This window comes from Heteronotia binoei, chromosome 10 (genome assembly GCF_032191835.1).
Source record: "Heteronotia binoei isolate CCM8104 ecotype False Entrance Well chromosome 10, APGP_CSIRO_Hbin_v1, whole genome shotgun sequence".
Taxonomy (NCBI): Eukaryota; Metazoa; Chordata; class Lepidosauria; order Squamata; family Gekkonidae; genus Heteronotia; species Heteronotia binoei.
This window is the reverse complement of record NC_083232.1, coordinates 52,082,823-52,103,980: the sequence shown is the minus strand read 5'-3', so window position 1 is coordinate 52,103,980 and position 21,158 is coordinate 52,082,823. Positions and strand designations below refer to the sequence as shown.

Here is a 21,158-nt window from a genome sequence, read left to right as displayed (position 1 = left end):
ACTTTTCCACATTAGCAAAAGATGCTTTGCATTGACATCCTGGGCTGATACAAAGAAGTCTAAACTAAAATTCCCTCTCAAAATAATCATGCAAGAAACATTTATGTATATGTGCTTATCTGAAAACCTATCATGCTTTATTCCCTTCCCAGTTCGGTTTTTTTTTTTTTTTTTTGCTGAGGTTCTGCTCTTTTGTTTTTGCTTGTTCTTATAAAGGAGCAGAGGGATGTGTGGGAGGCAAATGGTGATGGATGTGAGGAAAGGATAAATACTCATTCAAGGCACAGAGGTTCTGCCCTCTGCCCACTGAAGATATTTGTAGACACTGCCTGTTTTATTAAAAAAAATAATCTAGTCATCCATAAGGACTAGTAGCTTGAGCAATTTTGCTTATTTATTTATTTCTGTTAATTTGTACCCTGACCCTCCCATGAACTGCAGAACTCTTTAATGCATACCAAGTTTTAGAATTTTTTTTTACTTCATAGCATTCATCTTTGAAGTCCCAGAAAATGAATGACCCTGCATTTGCTTTTAACACCTTATATGAGTGCACATTTATAGCTTTTGAAGAGATTTGTAACCTCCTGGCAACTAGCCCCCATTCCTTTCTATATGTAATGGTTGAGGAAATTTTGTTTCACCGTATCTGTCAAGTATGCTTGCACATGAAAGCTTAAAACTTGGTTAGTCATAAAGGTGCCACTGGACACAAACTTTGTTCTGCTACTTCAAACTAACATGGCTGCCCATCTGATTCTATGCTATGGGTAAGTCACTGATAGTGCAGAAAACACATAAAGGTCATACTCAGGCATCATGAACAAACCACAGTTTGTCCATTTCATGAATGAGTCTGAAATTCTCAGGCTCATGAATTCCTTCCCTCCTTCCCCCTCCCTATGTCAATTTGTTTTGATCTTGGGATTCATTAATAAATTGGGAGTTCTTTTGTGCCCCTCCCTGCAATGAGATTCTCAAGCAGGGTTATATGATGGTTGAGAACCCAAGCTTGTGGGCAAGAGATAAACTTCAGTTGGATAAACTACTTAAACTCAACTTTCACAACATGCTGAGGGTTAGATCAAAGACTGCTGCTCTGTCCCTTGAACTTTGGCCCAGGGTTTCATCTTGTCCTCCATGCTTTTCACCATCTATTCAAAATCCCTGAGAAAGCTCATCCAGAGATTTGGGATCAGCTCCACCAGTATGCAGATAACAGTTCTATCTTGCACTGCCAGAAGATCCCAGGGAGGATGTGGAAACAGTAAGAACAGGTACCTGGGGGCAATTTTGGAATGGATATGAGCTAACAAGCTTGAAACTGAATCGCAAACAAAATCTCCTCGTCTCCATTTTATCCTCACAGCAACCCTGTGGGGTAGATTAGGCTGATCCTGTGCAACTGACCCAAGGTCACCCAGACTAAGGAACATCAGGAAATATGTGAACAATGACAAGGTGCCTTATTCATTCATTAATTTGTTTTAAAAAATTATAACCAGCCTTTCCCTACAGTTCAAGGCAACATACAACTCCAAATTAAAAACATACAAAATACAATGAAGCCCAAAATTATGCCTCTTCACCCCATTAACAGCGAATAAAATGGACTTGCAGCAGCCCTTGAACCCTTTTCAGAATACCTTTGTGGAGAACCTGTTCCATAGGGTGAGAGCTAGGACAGAAAAAACACAGGCTCTGGTCAATGACAGCTGGGCTGGTTTGAACAGGGGATCTCTTTCTGTGGTACTTAACTACACAGACTGCAGAAGATGTCTTTGGGGAATGTCCACAACCCACTCCACTAATTGTGTGTTCAGGTTTCCGGAGAAGTTTAGCCTGTATGGGATTTGTTTTGGGGTTTTTTATCTTCATCTTCCCCCTTCCCTCACGTGATGGATTCAGAACAGTTCCACTTAATCTGAACACTACTTTGCTGCTTAGAAGGGTTTGACCTGAATAAATCTTAAGAACTCTATAATGTCCTTTTTTACAGAGTCACTTTTTGACTGGATCAACTCTGCTCGCTGTTCACTACACGAAACTCTTCACACATCATGTTAAAATACTTGATCAGTGAAGTACATTGGCAGTTGTTTTTTTCATTTTATAGAATTGTTACATTCATGTCCAAGTCAATTGTGTTAGGTCAGTGTAGAACAACAGCTGACAGACGTGGAAAATGAACCCTCCCTCCTTTATCCATTGATCGAACTTCATTGTGGGAAACAAAGCATAGTTAGGCTCATTCATCACAGGGCAACTCCCAGTTTTGGCCAAGCAGATCCAAGGGAACCAGTATGTTTTCATTAGTAAAAGAGTTCATTTGTATGGAGGCAATTCTTACGTGTCCTTTTTGTATCCAAGTGATGGCAATTTAAATTTACAACACACCTGTTGAACAGCATATCTACTCAGGAGGTTAATTCTAACAGCCACTTTCAGTTCAAACAGAGGAACAAGGCTGACTATAGTTCATATCAGGATGCTATGCAGGATCACACTTTGTGGTCTCACATAATTTTGACCCATTGGCTCCATTCTTTCCATTGCTGAAATCCCTATAAAATCACACAAAGACCCACCACTGACATGCCATTTTCTCACAGTTAAAACAAATATATGGAGACAATAGTTAAAAATGGCTGCCAATATACTCCATTAGACAAAAGAAAAGTCAAAGTGACTCATTCACTGCAGATCTTTTTCATTAATCCTTGAAAGCTGTGCCTTTTCCTTCTCCAGCAGAGGAGCACATATCACCAGTGAAGTTGCTGAAAAGGCCTTCTCAATTTGGAGTGAAACTGAAAAGATTCTAAAATGAGGATCTGGTGGATTCATATAGTTTGTATAAAGTGTTGGGGAGGTGGGTTGTGGTAGGTGTCAGAGAGGAGCTCTTGGGTAATGACCCTTCAGTGGGAGAGCATGCCAATTTTTTGATATTCTTCTCTTTTGCTTGGACTCTTGCTGCTCCTTAGAGGTCAACCATTTTAAATTCTAGCATAAAGGTCTGTGGGCTAGAGGCCATGTCATCAGACACACAAGGTGGGATCCATCTCATGCATAGAACAAAGTGGCCCATAACCCTTGGAACCCCTGACTTGGATGGCCAAGGCTAGCTCCATTTTGCCAGATCTCAGAAGCTATGCAAAAGAACAGTGGCAGCACAATATATGAAATCCAAAAATACAACAATACAAACTATTGTGCACAAACAAACACTCTTAACTGGTGTATATAAAGTTCTATTATAATGAAATGAACAGCCTACAACAGTGGGCATACATTCATACAGTATAAATAGAAAACAACAGTCTCAAAACAATATACCAAGGAGGACCCCACACAGTCACTGAGTTTTCAAAATGAGTACACAGACTCAAAAATAATGTTCCACAGGAGTCCCTCCGTTGTTTGTTGACTTCTGAAGGACAAATTCTAGCCTTCACGCAAACCCTGGATTTGATTGCGTTCCGCTGCTCCTGCAGCTTCCTCGTAAGTCAACTGAAAACTCCAGCCAAGTTCTTTCTCAAACGCCCATGGGCGTTTAATGGGCGTTTGAGAAAGAACTTGGCTGGAGTTTTCAGTTGACTTACGAGGAAGCTGCAGGAGCAGCGGAACGCAATCAAATCCAGGGTTTGCGTGAAGGCTAGAATTTGTCCTTCAGAAGTCAACAAACAACGGAGGGACTCCTGTGGAACATTATTTTTGAGTCTGTGTACTCATTTTGAAAACTCAGTGACTGTGTGGGGTCCTCCTTGGTATATTGTTTTGAGACTGTTGTTTTCTATTTATACTGTATGAATGTATGCCCACTGTTGTAGGCTGTTCATTTCATTATAATAGAACTTTATATACACCAGTTAAGAGTGTTTGTTTGTGCACAATAGTTTGTATTGTTGTATTTTTAGATCTCAGAAGCTAAGCAGGTTCTGTTCTGGCTAGTACTTGGATGGGAGACCACCAAGGAAGTGAGGGCTACTATGCAGAGGGAGGCAATGGCAAACCACTTCCACTTGTCTCATGCCTTGAAAGCCCTGCTGTTACTTGACAGCAATTTCCACTACCGGCAGTCCTTGAAAACTCAAGATAGAATAAGGCACACTAGTCTTTAAAACATTACAAGGCTCCCCTTTTATCTCTGGCACAACAGACTAGCATGGTTATGCTTGTGGGATTTTCTACAGGAAACTACACCTAGATACCTTTTTTGTTATTTCAGTATGTAATCTAAAATTGCTGACTCTTGTTTGGTGACTTAAAAAAACAACAACTCCATGCCCCAATCTGAAGAAGCATTACCAACGATATGCATTGTGGCCATATTAATAAGTGGTGACAGAGGTGTGAGGACAAAGACCTAAGGACAGTTTCCGTACTCTCCAGGCAAACAAGTCACATGGTTACAAAGCAACATCATTCGAAAGTCTTTAATAGCCTGACAATCTTCAGGCAATGTAGATTCTTCCTGGTTGTCAAGAAAGATCATGCTAAAAGTGCCTGGATTTAAAAAAAAAAAACTTGATTTTAAACAGTTGTACAATATAGGTATGAAGACTTTAATCACTAGCATTGCCAGGATCTGCACATACCTGCAACATTGTTCTGGAAAAGAATGTTCAACATCCACGGAGAGTAAGGCCATAGCTGATACTGCCTCTGTCTCATCTCTTTCCTGTTTCTGAGTCTCAGACAGCTTACAGCTAACTGGTACAACATAAGGCTCCACAGACTTCCAATACTTACCTAAAAAATACATAATAATGTATGAGATTTTTTTATTATTATTAGCTAGCATGGTGGCATAAGCCTAGTAAATTTAGGTCCAATACAAGAGTGGCTAGAAGTACGTGAGCTATTGCGAGTGGGATTTCAAATGGCTTGCGATGAAGGCTGTTGCTGGATCCCATGATGCCAAGTTGGAAAGTGTTCTCTTTCCAAGGTCTATGTCACAGCCTCCCTGAGAAATTCATAAACTGAAAGAACAGGATACCATTTAATTAACTCCAAATATCTGAGAGGCAGTAGGGCTGTCATTACTTTCTGCACAGCGAGAGCTTGTTGCAACAGCATTTGCAAAGCTGGAGAGTGTAAGAATAGCTGGTACATTTTATACAATTCCAAAGAGGAAAATCAGAGATGACTGTAACAGGAGCAGAAGTTAGGACCGCCAGAAGAGAGACTACACAGTGATGTTGCCAGAACCATCGGGTTTTGTTAGTCCTGGATGTTCTTTCGCCTCTAACCTCAGGGTGTGTGCTAGCACAATAATTTATTTTTTGTATATACATATAAATGTGCTAGCTGATGTTGGAGCTCAGCCATATATAGTAGGAAAACTCAGAAAAAGGTAGGAAGGGAGTACTGGCTCATTCTATAGTGTGTGGACTTGCACAATAATAGAAACATAATTTTCATCCACTTGCTGAACAGAGAAAGCATTTGAAAAGTGAAGCAAAGTATCTGGGTGACTGCAATATCATCACTCACAAGTGTAACATCATGAAAGAACTGAGGTCCATCAGCGGCAAAGTAATCCGTGAATATCCCAGTATGCCTGCATGTGTTTTCCCTGGTCCCATAACTTTTTAAGTGCTTACTGATGTCCAGATGGATGGCACCTGGAATTTAGAAGAGTACACTGAAGTACTGGAAGGCCAACCGACATGTCAGTTGCTGGAATAATACAGGTTACATTTGAATGTATATCCAGTAACTAGCAGTTGGTCTCCAGTTATAGTTATTGTGGCAAGGGGATGCATTTCTCAAAAGTCCAAACAATCTTCACCCTCTAGTGGAAATTGCTATGAATCAGAAGAATCAAATGGTGATCCTGTTCCTTAAGCAACCCATCTAATTCAGCAAGAAGGTTGAATCCACCAAATGGCATGGGTGGGGATCCTAAAAGACGGTAAACAAAGCATGAAAAGACTTTTTTGCCACCTTCCCACATTCCTCTAGTGTCCCCCCCAAAGAACCCCTCTTGAATACCAGGGAACCTTTGGTGGGTGAAGGGGCCATCAGAGACAAGGCTGGGGCACAAAGGGCTATAGACAGAGGTCAGTTGGACAGGAATTGCTCCTCAGCTTTTTCAAGAGTTTAGAATCTGCCTATTTATAAATGATACCTTAACAGAGAGAATCATCTTGGAAAGACCCAAAGAAAAGAATGAATTAGTTCAAAACTGAAGCCAACTTCAGAATGCAAATGGTTTGTGTTTGAAATGTAACTTCATGCAGCAGACCTGGGTTTTACCACCCTAGGCTGAAATCGAGTTTTCAGCATTGTTTTTCTTCACATACTAAATGTTATCTATTACTATGTGATTCAGTATGTGCCATACAAAACAAATGTAGTGAAATCACCCCTGGTACTTCTAGAACATGGCCCCATGGCCTGCTTGTGGGTTTTGGGAAGCTTGGCAGGGTCACCTTGTCAAGCCATTTCCTAAGCCTAGACCAACGGATACAAACTCTCTAATAGTTCAAGAACGTCAACAGTGAGGTCCTAAGCAGAGTTACACCCTTTGAAGTCAATTGAAATCAATGGTATTTAAAGAGTGTCTCTACTTGGGATTGGGCCATCAAGCAAAGAAAAAGCAAGAGATTTGTACTAGGATTTCAGCAGCAAATATGAGAGCTGGGATAAACTGTATTTATGGTGTAGCTGAAAGGGTTCAGTAGGCAGCAGGAAAACTAAGCTGGATGTAAATGGTTTCACTTATAATTTGGGATACAGCTTGAATCCTTTCCAGCAGTGGGATTTCTTTTATGAACAAATGGAACTGGTATTGCCAGCAGAAGTCACAAAACTGAGAAGTAAAAGGACAGTTTGCTTAATCAATGGGTAGCATGATATGATGGTGGTTTCTTTGACATGTAGCCCCATGACCATGTGAGTTGTTAGCAGGATCCTTACATAACAGAGAATTTTAGGGGGATAATGTCTGAAGTATATTAGATATCTAGAAAGTTAAGATTAAGTGATAGAATCTTGGCTTTTCTCCAAAGGTATAAAATCCATGACTAAAAACTGTGTATATAAAGCATGAAACAATTGCTGGGTCTGGCAAATTCTAAAAAACACACACACAAAAAGACAAACATTCTCTATTTAATGGCACATTTAGAGACTATAATCTCTATTCATTAAAACAAAACAAGAAATTAATAAAAAGGTTAATATAGGCATTCCACACTGTTCCCACAGAATGTTCATGCAACAGTCAGACTTTGCAATGAACAAGCAATTCAAACCCATTATTTATGGGTTTCAATGCTCACCAAGTGGGTGGGGGGTTTGCTAGAAAAACAGATGTGCAAGAAAACCAGATCTGCTGGCATAGGAATAAGACTTTGGCTGTAAAAGAAATGAACCCATGTTCGCTGCTGGAGTATTTCAAGGGTGTTCATAAAATAAAGAAACAGCAATGCACATGCAGGAGTCTGCTTTCCTGTGTGTACTATTTTGGATCATGGGCATTCCCCTTGCCAATAGATTCAACCAACTGATTACTTGCAAACTGTTCTAGATGCATAATTTATACTGTTTCTATATGGAGATTCAAATCATGGGGCTAGTTCCAAAGGTGCCTTACTGGAAGGTGCCTTTGTAAGTGGAAGGTGCTCTTCTAGAAGTGGAAGAGAAGCTTTGGTTCCAATCCCAGGTTTGGACCAATTCAGTATTTATAGCGTAGATGCATCCTAATATTTTGTGGCTTAATGCAGAAAGTCCAAATGTCAGTAATCTTTGTGGGCTGTATCCACTATTGTTATGCTATAGCAATCATGTGCTAATGGATCACTCTGTGTGGACAACTCAATTCTATTATGGACAATTACTACAGCCCAGTGATATCAATGGGCTTAGACTTGCAAACCTATGCACAGGATCATACGGAATATATTATATGAGAACGTCTTACAAACACATGCAACTAACCATATGTGAGTTGTGTTGTTAAAATAATGAAAGTCTCATTGAACAAAATTAATAGACTTATACAACCTGATGTCAGCATATCTGTGAATGTGTAGATAATGCTTGATTTATTGTTGGATTCTATCCAACTCAAAGTCAGTGAGCATGGTGGAATGGGCATGCTGCAAAAAAACAACAACAAAACAACCAACTGGGTTGTGCCTGAGATGAAATGCTTTACACCCCAGAATCAGTGCAAAACTTTGCAGCCCCAAAGGATAATTCATGGATCTGAATTCTTTACAGACTCAAAGTTGATTAGCAAGGGAGGGAAGAAGGAGAGATAAATTATTATGAGACACCTCTCAAGCATAGAGTCATCCAATGCCATAGGAATGTGACAACCCTGGTCAAAGGAGGACCAAAGGCAGCTAGAGTATCCCCAAAGTCATAGATAGGGTTGCCAGGTCTGTGTTGAAAAATAACTGGAGATTTTGGGGGTGGATCTGGGAGAGGCTGGGGTTTGGGGTGGGGGGGGTGGGGAGTGGAGGGGTGGGGCCTCAGCTTCAGCATGGTACAATGCCATAGAGTACACCCTTCAAAGCAGACATTTTCTCCAGCGAAGCTGATCTCTACCAGTGGAGATCAGTTGTAAAAGTGGGAGATCTTCAGGCCGCACCTGGAGGCTGGCAACCATAGAGCTCTAGGAGACCATAGTGAAGAGTGAAGCTTTAGGCAGACATGAAGATAAGAATAGTTTGCTGGAGGGGTGGGCGAAGGCAGATAATAACCCCCCTGAGCATGTTGAGGATTATCTCACTTGACCATTTTACACCCCAAGGAGGAGGAAGTAGCTATGAACACATGGTTCTCAGAAAGCCAGGGATGCCCCAAGTGCTGATACCAAGGTGATTTCTAAGTGCTTGCAAAAATCAAGATATGTAGGGATATGTAAGAATTGGAGCTTAGAGGATTTTTATCACTTTTTCTTTTTGCTTGCTCTGTTCATTGTGTTTGCCAACATGGTGTGCAATTTTTAGCTTCCAATTAAATTATTTTATTTTTAGTGAAAGCAGCTTGATCTCTGTGACCCAAGTTAATCCCCTGTTCAGTCCATGGGTACTAGGAGCAGAAAGAGCCCTACTGTGCTCAAGAAGTTCCCTTGACAGTGAGTGAGAAAGGAGGGGGAAACAGAAACATAGTGCTAAGCCTTTAAGTGGCAAAGCACTAGAGGGGGGACTGAGCTCAAACCTTCTGGCAGAGTAAACTCTGGTTTGATGGTGGCAGTTATCCAGAGAGAAAGAGAGAGAAAAATAGGATGGAAGGAAAAGGATCCTGGTGGGGTTGAAGAGCCAGAATGGCTAAATAACTTTCTCACTCCTGCATTAGGTAGAAACAAGTGCTTGCAACTCAGTTTCCCCACGTTATCATATGAACCCCCGAGATCTTCAGATTTTTGGAACTGCATGTACATTTCTGTGTTCATCAGTCTTCCAAAACTGTTTTCTTCTTAAGATCTAACATTATATTTTGAAGAACAACCAAATCATGAAACATACTGTGGATTTTGGTGGTCTTCTGCAAAGAAATCATTGCATTCACATTAGGAATCTGGTGGAGAACCTCTTCGGGGAGGGGCTGCAGCTACAAGAAGAGAAAAAAAAATCAAGTACAAAATAGTAAGAATTTACAATAAGCCACATGGAAGCACAACATACTGGAAGAGCTGAATCCTTGTGACACGCTCAGCCAGAGAAGCAACTAGCAAGTTGTTGGGATCCCTCCCACTAAATGGAGAGGGTGCAATGTTGCTTTGTGTTTTTCAGCCATGTAATTGAATTCCAGGGGGTCTTTCCAGTGGCTGCAAGACTAATCTATGGAGTCTCTTAAGCAGGTGCATGTCTGTGTATTAGTCATTTAGAAATGCTAGTTATTTGGATAATGTTTGTAAGGCTCCTCACAAATCAAATTCCATTGTGTATATATGTGCAGCTGTATGCTGAAATAACACTTTGCTGAAGTTGCCTTGGAAATAAAGGGGACATTCCATCCTTATTTTTCTATCATCCTTCAATGTAACCATCATCCACAGAAGAGAAAATTAAAAATTAAATATAATCACAACATATACCATATTCTGCAAATCCTAGAATAATATATAAGTACATACAAAATTGGATGTACCAATGATATATTATTTGTAGATATTGACCATTATCCCCAAAGGTGTTCTGAGATTTCATTCATGCATATTTTATTTCCACAGAAAGTGCTTCTGGGGTGGGGGGAGGGTTGGCCCATATAGCATTGATTTGGCCCATATATCATCCTCATATACCTGAGGAACGTACAATAGCTAGATTCACATGTTGTTAGAGATCATAGGTGAACCATGAACAGATCCCCTAACTGATATACTGGCTCACAAACTGAACCATTTAAAATTTAAACCCCCATTTCTGCTCCCCACAGCTTTTGGCAGGGAGCAGAAAGCAGGGTTAAAATGGCTCTGAACCATTTAAACCAAACAGCAGTTTTTACTGAACCACCGTGAACAAACACAAACTGCAACAAAATTTGTGGAAATTCATGGTGGTTCTTCAGTTCATGAACATCACTTCACAAACCATGAACCTGCCAAAATTTATGATGAACTTTAGTTTATCAGCTGGTTCCCTAGTAGGAATACAATAAAGGTTCAGTTTAGTGTATGGCACCATATGCCAGATACACCAATAGGCAGCCCTGCATTTCCATAGAACTACATTCTAAAAACGAGTATTTGCATCACTGTCAACAAATGTGTGATGTGCAGTGCACCTCTAAGCAATTAACCCTTCTAAGTTTATTGAAGTCAGCAGGGCTAAAGTATATAATTATTTTTAGGACTGAACTTACAATCAGTAATTTCAAAAGAGGGATCCACATATTTGTTTATTTAAACATTTTTATGCTGCCTTTCCACCCAACCAGGGTTCACAAGGTAGTGACATTTAAACAATTACAATACAGTTAAATTCATTTCAACTTAATTCAACTAAAACACATAAACAAGCAACACTTGAAGAAGGTACAATAACCATTATTGGGGGTTGTGCCAAATGGAAAAAAAAAAGTTGCAAGACACCAATAGAGAAAGGTAGTGAATCTCTCTGGGGAGAGAGTTCGGAAGATTTGGTACCATGATTATTATTATTAAAATGGTTTTAATCTATGATTTATAATATGTATTGTTTTAATTGTTGAAGTGTTTTTATGTTATGAGCCGCCCTGAGCCTGCTGCCGCGGGGAGGGTGGGATATAAATTTATTGTTATTATTACTATTACGGAGAAGGCCCTTTCTCAGGTTGCCACCTGTCTAGCTTCAGATGACAGGTGAACCAAAGCAGGACCTCCAAAGATCTGGAGTGAGTTGGTAGGTCCACTGGGAGAAGGTAGTCCTTAAGGTATGTTGGTCCCAAGCCATACAATGTTTTAAAAGTCAATACCAGCATCTCAGATTCAGCCCAGAAGCAAACTGGAAGGCAATGTAGATGGAACAAGACTGGAGTAATATGGTCCCTACAACCCATTTCATTTAATACTCTGACTGCAACATTCTGTACCAACAGCAGCTTTCCAGTCTTCAAGGGCAACCCCATGTAGAAGAAGAAGATATTGGATTTATATCCCGCTGTCCACTCTGAAGAGTCTCAGAGCGGCTCACAATTTCCTTTACCTTCCTCCCCCACACCCTGTGAGGTGGGTAGGGCTGAGAGGGCTCCCTCAGCAGCTGCCCTTTCAAGAACAACCTCTGCCAGAGCTATGGCTGACCCAAAGGCTATGCTAGCAGGTACAAGTGGAGGAGTGGGGAATCAAACCTGGTTCTCCCAGATAAGAGTCCGCACACTTAACCACTACACCAAACTGGCTCTGTAGAGTGCACTGCAGTATAATCTAGATTTCACCAGGACATGCACCACAGAAGGAAAATCTTTTCTGTCCAGGAAGGGCTGTAGCCGGCTCACCAGCCAAAATTGGTAAAAGGCACCCCTGGCCCAGATCCAGGAGTATTCCTGAGCTAAAAACCTGTTCCTTTTATGGAGAGTGCAACCTCATTCCGAACAGGGAAGAACCTATTTCTTGGTTCAGACATTCACCCCATACCAGTAGCATCTTTGTTTTGTCAGGATTAAGTTTCAGTTTGTTAACCCTCATACATTCCAAAACTGTCTCCAGGCACCTGTTCAGTTTCCACATCCTCCCTGGGATCTGGTTGTAGCGTCATATAGAGCTGTGTGTCATCTGCAAATTGGCAGCAGTTCAGCCCACATCTCTGGATGACCTCTCCCAGTGTCTTTACATAGATGTTGAAAAACACAGGAGACAAGATGGAAACCTGGGGAACCCCATATGCCAAAGGCCAAAGGGAAGAGCAGAACCCCCCAGCACCACACTCTGAAATCACCATTGAACAGTACCTTCCATTCCCAGTCCCAAAAGATGATCCAGAGGGATATCTGATTGATGGATCTGAAAGCTGCCAAGAGGTCCAGGAGAATTAACAGGGTCATGTTCCCTTTATCCATCTCCTGATGCATGCCATCCACCAGGGCGACCAAGGCTGTTTCAGTCCCATAACCAGGCCTGCAACCAGACTGGAATGGATCTAAACAATCCAATTCACTCAGGAATCTCTGAGGTTGGCTGGGCATTACTTGTTAAATCACCTTGTTGAACAGTTGAGGCTGGATGGTGTTTATTCAAGTCTTCTGGGCCCAGGTTTCTTTATAGTTGTATATTAATAGTTGTCATGTGTTTGCACGCTTGAATCCCAGCTAGTGCCTCTGAGGTTTTGTGAGAGCAGCTTATAACTGTAAACTCAGATCTTTGAATGCTGTTCACACATTGAATGGGGTAATCAAGTGATGAACAGGAATGTGTGAACCAGCCCTCTGTAACAATGAGCTTGTAGTGCAGATGCATAGGTTTGGATACTATGGCTTCCTTCCACTAAACTGGAATCTTCAACCAAGCCTTCCTCCAACAGAGAAAGGCTTCCTTCAGTAAAGGCTTTTCTCCATCAGCTCTGGTGGAAGTCATTCTCCCTTGAAGACTTAGCAGAAGAGAGTCATAGGATCCAGTGGAATGGATTCATGGGGCACAACCCAAAGTGTTGTGAAGGAACCCGAGGCATGAGACACTTGTACACTCCTGTTCCTTGTCTGCTGCACAAGATCACTTGAATATTATATGTATTTGAAATAATCTGCAGGACAAATGTGGGTTGAGGCCTAAAAGGATCCAAGTTTAGGGTGGAGGGCTGACACAGCTCTATGATTCTATTTCAAGTTTTCTCCTGTAAAATTCCCAACATTTTGGAACTTAAGAGATGACCTTTGTTCTTCTGTCAGCTTCTGTTCCATGTCAGTAAAACCTCATCAGGCTCAGAAAGTAGGATCATTGCACTTACACCCCATTTGACCCAGATGCGCCATTGTTATGAAAACACTTTTACAGAATAAAAGTCAGTGGTTTGTAACAAGCCATATCTTCTGGGGATGGGGGAAGACTTAGCATCTAGGAGAATAATTTCTGATGGCTGCAATCCATTTTTTTTTTTATCATTAAACTAAATAGACAAGAGGTTGTCCCTGGAAAATATCATGAGACCCAGCAGAGAACGAACAAAAGGAATCACTCTTCTACTGACAGACATCACACCGTCACCTTCACTCCCACACTTCTTGGCATTCTATTAGCCCTGGAGCCAAAGAGTGCAAAAACTGCAAAAGAACTGGAGATACATCTTTATAAAAGAATTTTACACAAACAACTGACTAAGGTTAGCGCAGGAGCAACAAAGCCATTTGATGGATGTCTTTGAAAGGGCACACTGAGGAATATTTTTCCAAGCTAGCCCAGTTGGCCTCTGATGCTTTGCTTCCTGAGAAATCTGTATGCATGAGCAGGGCTTTTTTTTTGTAGCAGGAACTCCTTTGCATATTAGGGCATACACCCCTAATGTAGTCAATCCTCCAAGAGCTTACAGAGCTCTTAGTACAGGGCCTACTGTAAGCTCCAGGAAGATTGGCTACATCAGAGGTGTGTGGCCTAATTTGGAAATGAGTTCCTGCTACAAAAAAAGCCCTGTGCACGAGCAGAGGATTTACCAAGAAATGACACCTCCAAACAGCCAGGTAAAGGTTGCCAAAAGTTGAGAAAGAGCATGGTATAACGGTTAAGAGCAGAGGACTCTAATCTGGAGAACTGGGTTTGATTCCCCACTCCTCTACATGAAGAGTGACCTTGGGCCAGTCACAGTTCTCTCAGAACTCTCTCAGCCCTATTGCATTACAAGGTCACTATTGTGGGGAGAGGAAGGGAAGGAGATTGTAAGATGCTCTGAGACTTCTGAAGGTACAGGAAAGCAAGATATAAAAACTACTACTACTACTTCAAATCTACAGAATATCATCAGAAACACATGTGCACTGCCATATCATGGAGACATATAACTCTTTGACCAAATGGAAAAGGTGAATGGAGACTGAATGAACAGCTAGAACCTGTTATCCACTTAGAGTGCAATCCTATGAAGAGTTGCTCTAGTCTAAACTCATTGAAATCCAGTTTAGACTGGAGTGGCTTTGCATACAATTGATCTACTAGTCCAATACTGTCAACTCTGTCCAACACTGGCTCTTCAGTGTTTCAGATAGAGATCCTTCTGTCACTGGAGAGTGTTTTTGAATATGTGGAGGTGGCAGGAATTGAACAAGTCTTGAAGCATGTGCTCTATCACTGAGATATTAAGAAAAGGTAAAACTGGAATTCTCCTTAGTGAACTGGTTAGCTTTTTTACCCAAATACATCCAATTCCCATTCCCAAGCAGAATTGCATTTTGTTCTAGGCTTCCAAAACTCATCCATGTCAGCAAATATATACATGGATCTCATGTTTTGTTTAATTCTTTGCAGGTTCTCTTAAACATGATTTAGTTGGAAGTAAACTCAGTTGTTTTGATTCAACTTACTTCCAAATAAGTGCATTCTAGTATTAGGGAAAAGATTCTGCCCATGATTGACCTCCAGTCTTCAACATTTAATTACAATTTGCCCAAATGACAGGTACCCTGTAGTCTTGTTATAGGTATTTCTTTAAGAGATAAAAAAACAGATTAGAGTATAATGATAAATTTTGACAGGTTAATTTAAAGGCTACCATGAAAAATTGCCCTTCCACTAAATTAGGATTCTCAAATTGCTACATAAAGCTATATGATAATCTGAACAACTTGTTGGGTTGGGAGCCGTATTTTTTTTCTAATTAGCTGAACCCATCACTCCTTTTGTTTTGACAGGTGCCTGCATAATAGACGTGTTCTAAAATCACTAACAGAACATTTCAGGGATATTTTGCAGCAGCTTAACCTCACTTTTTGATACCTGAATTAGGGATTTGGGTATTTTTATTTTAGTTTGGGGGAGGGGTGAGAGAATCCCACTGCTTGATCTTTTCACACCTCTCAAGAGGATTTCCTTCTTAAGAGGCTACCCACAGTGTGAAAACAGGAAAGAGGTTTCTGATTAGTATTTTCTTTTTAAAAGTCACTGGTTCCTATATATTGACAGCAATCCTTTAAGAACAACAAGAACAACTGGACTTGGATACCCAGATAGCCACAATCTATCATTTATAAACAGTGATGATAAATCGATACCGGTCTTTTTTTGGATAAATGCTGCTGGTTTTCAATTTTATACTGAAACTTACAAAAGTTTACACTTAGAAGTAGGTCCTGTCGGTTTCACTGGAATGTAAGTAAGTGTGACTTGGATTCAAGTTCAGTTTCTGTGTAATTTCCAAATTTGGGCTATGATCCAAAGCACACATACTTGGAAATCAAATACACTGAAATTAGCAGGACTTACTTCCAAGTCAAATGTATTTAGAACTGAGGCATAAGATTCAAAAGAAACAGGACTGACTGGACTGTTTCTTTTGCTTGTGGCCATGCAACTGAAGTGCATCCATCATGATAGGACTGCACATGGGTCTTGATGGTTAGCTCCACAAGAAAATGGGGAATGTACCAAACAATCTTACAGGATGCTGCAGAAGGTTCTGATGTGCACTTTCCATTTGTGCTGGGGACATCCAGTACATTTTGAACTTGTTCTGGAAGACTGTGAATGCATTACAGAGTAATTAGAATGTATATGATGCTTCAGACTTCAGCAGAACAGAAGATCCTTTCTGGTTACAGCAATACCATGCAAGACTGCTTTATTTGCATAGTTTCTCTTGAGAGGGATATTTATTGAGGGGAACAACATGCATCTTGCTAAATTATTAACTTTTATGCAGCAACCAATTACTCTTTTTGGCATTTGCTTCATCCATTTTGGGTGTTAGAGTGTTTTCCTTCCAGGGATTCCTGAGACAAATTAATTTGAACAAGCTCTCCTCACTGTTAAGCCTCTGACATTACATCTTCCCCTGCCTGGTTCTCCATGAATGCTGGAAGTCACTGCTTGTTTTACAGTTGCCTGTTTTGTTGAGTGTGTGTATGTGTGTATGTTCTGATAGTAGCATGGTTGGAGCAATGTCTTGCATTGACAAGTTTCAGCCAAGAACAACAAAATCTAAGCAAAAGTATTCCAAAGCCCCCTGCATTCATGTTTATGAATTCTAATCCTCAGCACATGAATAAATACATCTGACAAACTGCAGAGTGCCTTACAAAGGCCTTTCTCGACCTTCCTAATTTGAGTTCAATTGCATGTGCCGTGATGAGAAGCACAGTTGGCCTTGCCAATGTTTTTCAAGGAAGGCAAATGCTGCACTAGCACTATTTGGAGAAGGGAATTGCTGTAAAATAAGTTCTAATTACCCTATTAATCACTTGGAGAGAATTGTATCTTCAAATTATCATAATTGGCAACTCCATTTAACCATTTTTGGTGACTATTCATTGAAATGCACTTTTTAAAAGCTGGCTCTGAATAAAACAAACCATTGGAAAACAAGGTCTTGGGGCAGTCTGTTGGGTTTTGATGACAGGTTGAAGCCAGTGAAATGCGAATGAAAGAAGTTTGTGAAATGGATCTTTCCCCTGTCTTATGTAATCCTCTGCAGTTTCCAAAATGATTATGGGACCTTGAAAAAAGCTATGATTTGGAAGTTCTGCAGTGAGAATGAGGAACCAGCAGAAGTTGCTGCCACACATATTTGCAAAAGCACCTATTTTGTTTTGAGATGAACTCTCACAAGAAAAGAAGAGTGATTTCTCCTGATTTCCCCATAAACTACATCCCTAATGTGACTCCCTTCCCACAAGCAGTTTTTCCACTTGAAATTACTAATTCCACCCTGACTTTGCACTTGTTCAGGACAACCTGTGCTAGAAGACATAGGTTTGCTCCTGCTCTCTTGAGAGGGAAAGTGGCATGGGACAGCCCAATCTTATCAGATTTTGGTGACTAAGCAGTGTTGGTAGTTGGAAGGGAGATCTCCAAGAAAACTCTGCAGAGCAAAGCCCTGTGCTGTGGTCACCATAAATCAGCTGCCACTTGATACTACTTTACACCAATGCACATATCTCTCTTCCTTGAAGCCATATAAGAGGACCCCTCCTCACATGAGTACTTTTTCATATCAATTATTAATCTGCCAGGTATTGAAATATCCATGAACATTATATTGTCTCCTCAACTTTTTGACAGATGTGTTACCTCATTTCCTAGTAGAGCATTTAGACAAGCTTCTGATGCATCACAGATGGCGGTAAGATCATGGCCTCCCTCCAGGGCCAGCACCATGCGACCATTCGCTAGTGTCAACAACTGTTTGATGAGATGACCAAAACCTGGTGTGCCAATAAAACATACAGATTAATACATGAGAATGAGTACACAAAGTACATGCTGTATGTTATGGTATAATAGTATGTAGTAGCATTGCTGCAGTTATGCATATGCTTTTGATACAATCTAAGCTTGGCCACCAACTTGACCTAAAAATAACTGTAGAATCCCAATACTGAAGCAGCACTGGAAGATGAGAATGTCTGAATTTACAGAATCAGGGTTGTAAAGATCATTAGTAGACTTTATGCATTGAGACCTTCCAGCTTCCACTTCCTGCTATAGCCCATTGATCTCCTTACCGATTTTGTTCTTGGGGGACAGCAGATCCTCAGGAACAGTGCGGGGGGGGGAGGGTAAAATGCGGCTCTGTAGTGGGAGGAGGAAGAGGTATGAATCATCAGTATATCTTCTGCATATGGAAATGCCATTCTGTTGGAGGAACTGCATGGTGGGCTACAAGCCAATAATTCTGTGATGTAGTGTCCCCTTGTCTGCCAATCAGAGACTTCTGGAGCTTAACAACATATGAACAGCCATATTATAACAGATGAAGGGTAAGTCTATGCCCTTTCCCCCACATTGGTTAGCCAAATGCCCTCAGGAAGTAAGGCATGATTACAATTGTCCTTCATTGTTATGCCCCAGCGTCAGCCGTTCACTGGAATACTGCCATTGAACACGGAGCTCCTTTAACCATTTGGGATAATAGCCATCTTATCTCCCAAAACTTTGTCTATTCCACCTTGAGAGCCAACACCAAATGTGGTGGTAGTGAACTCCAGGAATTAATTATGTGATACATGTATACAAATTAATTCCATATAATTTATATTAAAAGGTCTTCCTTTCATCTGTTCTGAATGGTCTAGTGCTGTCCATCAAGTTTTTTGAGTGACCCAAATTTCAGTAAAAGGAGAGAAAAAAAGAAAAAGTAGTAAAGATACTCACACCTTAGGTTTTTTTCCCCTACAGTAAACCATCCCCCTGAAATGAACACCTTAGTTGTTCATCACAGGCAGAGTGTTCTAATCCCTTAATCATTTCCTGCACATTTTGTAACTTGATATCCATTTTGAGAACTGGTGCACAATATTCCAAATATGACACTAAAATATCACAGATTTATTTTCAGTCCACTTTCTTATAGTCCCTGGCACAGAATGTGTGTTTTACCATAGCTATTCACTGAGCAGATTCATTCAAGACCACAAGATTTCTTTCCTGGTTAATTGTCATCAGTTTAAGTCTCACTGGTGTATGTGTATAGTTAGGGAGTTTTGCCTTAACATGTATGACTTTACAGCTACTTGTGTAAAATCATATTTTGTAGTATTGTTGCCTCCTCACCTAGTTTGGAGGGATTTTTGGAGCTCTTCACAGCTTATTCAGTTGTTATCATTTTAAATCGTTTTACGCCATCTGCAAACTATACTTGAGTTTGCATCATTTATTTTCAAATGTGAGACTTCTAGTGGGGAGGGACGGTGGCTCAGTTGTACAGCATCTGCTTGGGAAGCAGAAGGCCCCAGGTTTAATCTCTGGCATCTCCAAAAAAGGGTCCCGGCAAATAGGTGTGAAAAACCTCAGCTTGAGACCCTGGAGAGCCGCTGCCAGTCTGAGAAGACAATACTGACTTTGATGGACCAAGGGTCTGATTCAGTATAAGGCAGCTTCATATGTCCATAGTCCTGATTCAGGTCTGGGGAGGGGCACTGCTTAGCTCCTCTTTTGGAAAAAATGCTATTTATTCATTCCACTTTAAAATATTTTAGAACTAGCTTTCAAGTTTAGATGGGTTCAGTATTTTACTACTTTGAAATTACATACAGGTTAATAAAAATAACTTAATTCTGTCATTTAATCTTAACTTTCCCTTGTGGAAATTTAAAAAAAAAAGTCTACAAAAGACTAAATTTAGACAGGCTAATAAAAAAAAGCAAGGAAGGAATGTCATGTGAGTAACCTCTGATATTTAGCCAATTTCCACTTTCTTTTACCTTGAGGATATATTTCCATCTGTATGGTACACATATGAACAATATTGTACAGGGCACAGCAAAACCTGTTTTTGCTGTACAACAAAAAAGAAATGACCAAGAGATTGAGTCTAGGCAGCTCTACACAGAAGTAAATCCTATGTTATTTGATGGTGTTTCCTCCCACAAAAGTGTGGCAATCCTAAAAACACTTTTATTGTAGTAAACCCCACTGAATAAGACTGGACTTGCTTCTGAGCAGATCTGCACAGGATTGCTCCCTAAACAGTCTACTTGCTTTTATTGACCATAATGCCATGTAAGAAATGTGATGATACTTTGTATTCATTATTTCTTTTAAGTTGCTTCTGTTAAAAATGGAAAATCTACCTCAATCCAATATTTTGCTTGCATTCTTCAATTTTATTACATCATACAAGGGCACTAAAGGCACACTTTGAATAATGTATGTTTCTAAGAGCTTCACTGCAACTTTACAGAATTTTCAATGTAGTTTCTCCCTTCTTCCATCAATGATGCATCAAGGACATATTGAGATTGACACAAAAGTTCAGGAAAGCTATGATGACACTGAGATAAAATTCCAGGTGTTGCACTGGGCAAAAGGTTTGCAGAGAATCCCACTTTCCTGGTGGTAATGCAATATCATCTGAGAATCCTCTTTTCAAACCACCAGATTGTCCACTGCAGTGGAGGCTGGTGACATTTTTTTCAGGAGTTAGCAGTGCCCGTTCTCAGCCACAAGCTTTACTGGTGACATCAATGGAAGGGAAGCTTATGGAATTAAGTTTCTGGCAGCTGTGGTAAATAAAAAAGGGGAAACATCTTCCCAGAAAGACCAGTGGGATATATTCCTTGAGAAAGGTACCACAAATTACAGATTTCCTGGACAAATCAGAGAATGTGAATAAATGATAGATCCTTCTTTCCCCCCTTTCAGTTGAAAGCAATCTATTTGCTGGTGCATCCAGGAATATCAGTGTGGAATATTTGCTACTTGCTCAGGAGATGACGCCAAATGTTAGTTTTAAAAGGACAGCTGCCAAGTCTTCTGTGTAAGCCATAACATCTGGAAGCCCTGTATCATAATCTTAGATGTATGGACATGGTCTGCTCATTTGCTTATTCAATGGAAAGACACCCTAAACATGCTCAGGAATACTATTCTTCACATGTCACAAGCCACTGAAATGAAAAGTTCTAGGATAAACTGGATGAGCCCAAGCTTAAATTTTCTCCTGGATGATGCTTACACAGCAACCACAATTTTCCCAGTAGAAAAATGCTGTTATTAGTAACATTACAAGTTACCAGAATAATGACAGAGTCTTTCTTCAGCCTAATTGTACAAGGTACACTAGAAGGCTTTGTTGTACAGATGGAAA

The 21,158-nt window shown here is 40.4% G+C and overlaps 1 protein-coding gene across 4 annotated transcripts in view; it reads right to left on the bottom strand.

The window, feature by feature from the left end:
• Window positions 1–21,158, bottom strand: part of HDAC9 (histone deacetylase 9) — a 689,984-nt gene that overhangs the window by 11,716 nt on the left and 657,110 nt on the right. For all 4 annotated transcript variants that reach the window (XM_060248614.1, XM_060248615.1, XM_060248617.1 and 1 more), the window contains 3 exons: window positions 17,642–17,775; window positions 9,483–9,567; window positions 4,596–4,749 (listed from right to left, as the gene is read on the bottom strand). In XM_060248614.1, coding sequence (XP_060104597.1) covers window positions 4,596–4,749; window positions 9,483–9,567; window positions 17,642–17,775 — 373 coding nt within the window. The remainder of the gene's footprint in view (window positions 1–4,595; window positions 4,750–9,482; window positions 9,568–17,641; window positions 17,776–21,158) is intronic.